Source organism: Salmo salar, chromosome 02, assembly GCF_965601325.2.
Source record: "Salmo salar chromosome 02, fSalSal1, whole genome shotgun sequence".
Taxonomy (NCBI): domain Eukaryota; kingdom Metazoa; phylum Chordata; class Actinopteri; order Salmoniformes; family Salmonidae; genus Salmo; species Salmo salar.
Window position 1 is genome coordinate 52963532 of NC_138292.1, and position 6515 is coordinate 52970046.

At 45.9% G+C, this 6515-nt stretch overlaps 1 protein-coding gene across 1 annotated transcript; it reads left to right on the plus strand.

Moving 5' to 3' along the window:
* The first annotated feature begins 431 nt into the window (after window positions 1-431).
* i2b2a (Interferon regulatory factor 2-binding protein 2-A) lies at window positions 432-2899 on the plus strand. Its single transcript, NM_001139853.1, is given in 2 exon segments — window positions 432-1388; window positions 1734-2899. Coding segments are annotated over 2 exon segments (1518 nt in total). The 5' UTR covers window positions 432-601; the 3' UTR covers window positions 2465-2899.
* The last annotated feature ends 3616 nt before the right edge of the window (window positions 2900-6515 follow it).

A 6515-nucleotide genomic window follows, 5' to 3' on the forward strand; every position in this document is an offset into this window, starting at 1 on the left:
CCTACATAGCCTAAAGGAGAAAGATAGGTAACGCCACTTGTTGAGTTGCATGCAAAGGCATTATATAGTCGTGAGACAATTTAGGAACCGCAATAATTGTAGACGTTGCTTTGAATGTCGATTCTCAGTAAGCAGAAGCCTATCATCAACCGTTCTGATACAATTCACCTTGACGTGAAATAAATCATTTTAGCAGCAGGGCTCAACTGCGTCCAACCAGTTTATCTTTAGGGCTTGCTGGCAGTTGAACGCATTGCACAAGTGGTAGGGCCTACACGATAAAGCGAGGAAAAAGGTGAGCATGCGCTGGTGGGGCTGTCTAAGAATCAAGTAGATAGAATTGGAGCTGCTGGAAGCACTTGTGGTGTGTCGTCGGTGACGTCACCGCCCTACATTGAGCTGTGAGTTGTAGTGCGAGATAGATTGAGGCGCGCCGTAGTAAAGTACACAACTGCAATGAACTTCTCAATGTAACTTGGCTGTTTTATTGCTGTTTGGCTAGAGGGAAAATACACAATTATTCGCGATTCCTTTTTTTTCTACAGAATAAAACGAATCCCAGGGAGATTTGGAGAATTTGGTATCCACTTTTTCGAAAACCATGTCGTCCGCGGCTGTAGCTGCTTCGAGGAGGCAGTCGTGTTATTTGTGTGACTTGCCCCGCATGCCATGGGCAATGATCTGGGATTTTACCGAACCTGTTTGCAGGGGATGTGTCAACTACGAGGGAGCCGACCGGATTGAGTTTGTAATTGAGACTGCCCGACAGCTGAAGAGAGCTCATGGCTTCCAGGACGGGAGATCTCCCGGGCCAGGCAAACCTCAGCACTCGGGGAAGGAAATTCAGTCCCACAACCATTCGGCTGGAGACCCCGGCTCGCGTCCGCCTCAGCCTCTGGATCGCTATCCCCTCTCTGACCGGCCGCCAAGGTTGGGACCGGAGTACCAACCGGGGAGGCAAGTTAACGGCATCCCTGTGCCAAATGGATTTCCAAAACCCGACGACCCGCCGGAGCTGAACCGCCAGAGCCCCAACCCTCGCAGGACTAGCACGGTTCCTCCCAATTTGGTGCCTTTAGTAAACGGAAACATGGGTCCAGTACACGCACTCAATGGTCGGCCCGCCCAAATGGGTATGCCGGGCGCGTTGAATGTTCCTGGTCAAGGCGACCACCGCAAGCGCGGGGAGGATATGAAAGACAAGCATAGACCGGATAGCATGTCGGACATGTCGGAGAGCCACAAGCGGGCGGAGGAGTGGATGGGCAAAGGCAAAACAGTGAGGGATTTGATGGCTCTCCACACATTCGACAGCAGGTTCAAGAAAGACCATGCGGCGATGCAGCGCGTTATGGGATACGAGACAAGTGCAACTTCTTCAAAACCAGGTAGGATTGTGGATTTTTAAACACATGGATGCATTAATTTAGAAGACTAAAACAAGGAACTGGCAGTGTTCTTAGTCAGCTACTTTGCCACTGTGTTGACGTGGGTTTTCAGCTGAATGTTTGTTTATGCATGTTTACATTTCCTCTAGTCTGATCCCCAGCAGGCTACCGAATATACCACTTGTTTTTCCTCTGCACGTTTTGTTTTACACATAAAGTAACATAAATTCCTCAAAGTTTTATTTTCATTAATTTACAGTGCATGCACATTTGCTGCTGCTGTGGTGGTTGGAGTGTTTGTTAATCCTTAACCCCCCCCCCCCCCCCTTCCTCCTTCTCCAACAGACCGAGGGAAGCACCCACGAAGCATGAAGAGGAAAGCCTCCCCTGAGCCGGATGGCGAGGGCTCCGCCCCCAAGATGAACGGCGGCGAGGGCCAGCCGTGGTTGCCGTCGCCCTCAGAGGTCCTCAAGATGCCCCCGGCCTCCCTGCCAGGCTTCTCTGCCGCTCCACCCTCCACCATCTCCCCCCACAGTCGCACCACCCCACCGGAGGCGGCCACGGCACAGAACGGCCAGTCGCCCATGGCAGCACTTATCCTCGCCGCCGACAATGCCGGCTCGCCCAAGGATGCCAACCAGGTGCACTCCACCACGGCAGCGGGCCGGCGCAACAGCGGGAGCCCACTGTCCCCGTCCTCTGCAGGCCAGCGGCGGCTGACCCAGAGGGAGGTGGTGGCCACGGCGCACTCGCAGGGCATGGACCCTCACGGGGCACTGCCGCAGAGCATTCCAGACTCGTCGGTGCCGGGCAGCGTGCCACTGTGCTGCACCCTGTGCCACGAGAGGCTGGAGGACACACACTTTGTCCAGTGCCCATCGGTGCCCTCACACAAGTTCTGCTTCCCTTGCTCTCGGGAGAGTATCAAACAGCAGGGAGCCACGGGAGAGGTGTACTGCCCCAGCGGGGAGAAATGCCCACTGGTGGGCTCCAACGTACCATGGGCCTTCATGCAGGGTGAAATAGCCACCATCTTGGCAGGGGACGTGAAAGTAAAAAAGGAGAGAGACCCTTGATTTTACCAGCGTTTTTTTTTAACTACCACAACAACAAACAAAAACCAACATGTACACCATTACAAATGAATATAAATCCTCGTACCATAGATACCATCCAGAAGAAACTGATGGACATGTACATATTGGACACAAGGGAAGTTGTATACTTCGTAAACATGGCTGTATCGTTTTGTTTTTCAATACATTGTGTTTCTATATTTTTTTTGAAGATAAAGGTATGTACTCATCATAACAGACTACTTTCCTCCTCCCTCTTTTTTTCGATGTCCTATCGATGTACTTTTTAGTTCTGGTGGCAGTCCCTGTTAAACATAGAATGTGACTAACTAATATGACTCTACGAGCACTTGGCAAACTGAATTGCTTCTAGCTGTACTTGTATGCACTTGTTTAAAAAAAACTTGCCAAATACAATTTCTGACCTTGTAATAATAACTAGTGTCTGGTTTGCTTATTTCCCTGCAATCAGTAATGAGTGAAGCCATAGGGAGAGAGTCATGTTCCGATTATGAATCACTCATGGGCAGTGATGCAATACCTTTGACAAGAACAAAATGGGACCCAGGGAGGCGTGGGGGGGAGCACAGAGAGGGAGGAAAAGAAGTGAGGAGATTTTCTATACAGCAGCAAGCATACAGTTGACTATATGCCAGCATAAAAAATTCCTCAGATGGTTTTAATACTCGTGATTTGCTTTGCTTACAACAACTGAGGCCATTGTACACAATGACCACTAAGTTAGTCAAATCTACTGCATGTCTCCTATTGCTGGTGGAGACAAAAGTATTCTTAGTTTCTCATGCTATAAGTTCAGGTACAGTTAACCCAAAATGACTTAAATGTTCATTAATCAGTTCACTAAGGTTATTTCACATCACTGTTTATTGGGGATGTTGATTTTAGAGTGATTCTGCACAATTGAAACAGCCTCTAATATACATCATCTCTTGGTAAGTCCATTTTTAATTTGAGCGAGTTGTTTCGTTTCATGTTCGAAGGTAGTTAGGCTAGCAATGGAGCTAAAATATACGGAAGTCATGTAGATCAATAAGATCTACACAATATTCAGTTGAATTTCTTTCAAATCTATTCTCTTGTCACTTCACCCCCCAGGGGCATTGCCATTGACACATTGCATCCACGCCCTAATACAAACCAAACAGTGAAGTCATGAATGATTACATCGTGTGACTACTTGTGAGCTCAATACTTTGATTGGCTGTATTGGCTTTTTCCACATAACTCAACACTGCATGCTTGTCAATAAGTATGAATGTGATTTACATTTATGCCCTGGAGAAATAGTTTGAATACATTCGTTGAGGCTACTGTAAAAGCAAACGTGTAGTGTACACTGTGTGAGAGGGATTCTTCCAGGGATTCGAGCCAGGTAAACCAGTTTTGGAGATAATCTCTTATTCATCTGCAAGCCGTAGCCAATGCTGACTGCATACATATTTAATTCGGTGATAACCTAGATATCTCCCTAGTAACCCAACAGCATAAATGACAAACAATGCATTATTTGTAGATGCCTATTTTTGTTCATTTCCCCTCTGGATTAATTGTTTATTGGCAACTATCTGAAAATGAATATATAACCATGCCCTCTATAGGCTACAGTGCACACATGGGCGTTTGACATGATTCGCCATCAGAACACCGTTGAGTCAATGGCTGCATTGTAGTCCTCAAGAATATCATCCTCCACAAAAGAGGGCATAAAAGAGATGCTTGGTCATGTGCACGCCTCAGTGGAATTCCTGAGTCACCGTCCCCCGTCGCCTCCCCTCCCCTCGCGTCTCTGCTGCTGCCTGCTCGGGACCTCCGGTGCAATAACACGCCTTCCACTGTTCAAGGTTGATCACACGGTGACGAGATGAATGGGAGGCTTGTGTTTTTCTGAGCCTCGCCTTGCATTCACCCACCATTCAGGGGAGTGGCCAAATCCAGACTTAACCCTTTACTGACCCAGTGGGATGACAACACGGTCCAAGGTTGGTATAGAGAGCAATAGTAATGCCGTCCTTTTATAGGCACTAACTCTGCCATGGTTTGTTGGACAGAGCCATTAGAAAAATGAATGGAGATTTTGTAGTGTTTTTGGATAAACGCCAAAAATAAGGTCTACGGTAAACAGCTAACTTCACTTTGTGATTTTTGAAGCATTTATGTTATACATTTTCTTTCGTAAAGTTCAAGTTAAATGACTGATATCTCATAGAACAAAATGTATAAGATCTCTTAAGCCTGTGTTAACCTCAGCCCTTTATTTTCTGTGTTTATCCCAAAACCATATTCTTTCTCCATAGGGATGGCTGAATGAACCACAGGTAAACTCATTTCTGGGTTTTATAGACTACATGCTAACAAGCTCTATTTTGGAAGGAAATGGGCCTAGATATAGCCCTACATGGCCCCGAGTTGCAGCTGTACTTTCAATTCATGTCATTTTTAAGAGACTTAGCAAATTCAACATAAATCAAACATTAGCCCACTGTTGTTTTTGTAGAATAACATTGTATTGGTCAGTAAACGGAAACCCTTCATTCACCGATAATGAGTAGACTTACATGCCAAAACATTATTTGCACTTATTTTGTACATTCTCTCTTTCCCCCCAATGTTGTGGCGAGCACTTTAGGCTTATGTAATAAAATGACTGATGCAGTGATTCACCTAATGTGCACTGTAGCTATTTCACAGTAGACCTACACAGACTTGGCCGCAGCCGATTTGTCAGGTTCCATTTTGTGCGGATCAACGTTGGTTCGTTTGATGTCTAGGGAAGGGAGCAGATGGTTTGTACCTGAACCGGGCTTTCTGTTACATTGGTGCCAGCTCATCTGCAACGCTGGCTGGCGCTCAGCTCTGCTTCGAATTCCAGCCGAGCCAGCTCATTCCTTTTCATCTGCCACCGAAACTCGACACCCGAGGGTGAAAAAGCAGCCAGTCGTCCGAGATTAATAGGTTTGCTCAAATTACGGGGCACACTAAGAAAGAATTTTAGGCTTTTTTCGCCCCTCTGTCTCAGTTTGTTTGCTCAGCTGCCCCCCTCCCCTCATCAGCCTTCTCTACTCTTCCTGACTCAAATGCATTACGGTTCATGTGAAGGAAACAGTAGATGAAGTTGGAAGTCTGTATGATAATAAACACACAAGGAGCGTGCACACAAGGTCGGCCATGTGGAATTTGCAACAAGTGAACTTTCCAATACAGGTTTGTTGAACGAATGTTACCTACCTCTGTATTAAAATAGCCTTAGAAGCCTAAACTTTTCGATTTGTACCACACAGCTTTCAACATAGATCCTGAGGGAGTTATCAAATAACAACATAAATAAAAAGCACATCTAATATGGCCTTCATTCAATTGAATGAAACCTAGGGAATAGTGGCTGTTTTGGAGAAATATAACTACATGTATTTTACATCCACGATTTGGTTTTGAATGACACAGTTGTAATATCAAACTAAAAGCCAAAGCTATTCCACAAAACGATTTCAAAACAATTTTGAGGGTGTTCATCATTCCATGTAGCCTACAGTATTAGGCCTAGTTAATTTGGAGCAATTCCAAACAGAGCAGCATACTCTATCCTCCCTTTTAACCCTTTTATAGTAACTTATTTTTAACCATTTCCATGTCAATGTTTGTCTCTGGAGGTCATATGAGCGTCTCCCACAAACTCCCCTAGAACATTCACCCTGTATTTTTAGACCGGAAATGTCAGGGCTTGTCTGAAAGGACGGATGCGTCGGATGGCCAACGTTCTTTCAGTTCAACCTTAACTGTGCTGCTTCTACCATCTCCTCATGACTACGCAACGAATCGCTAACAACAAGTGGCACTAACATTTCCATGTTTGTTTGTAAGGCCCCGAGGTTGTTTAAGGTTGTGTTTGCCGTATGCATTTTAGAAGTGATAGCTGTGTCAAAACGACTGCCTAGGCTAACTAGGATAGCATAGACTCATCTGGAGGTTGTCTAAATCCAAACTCTGTTCAAAAGGTCACCCAACAGCCCCACATGACAAATGGCCGCCGGTC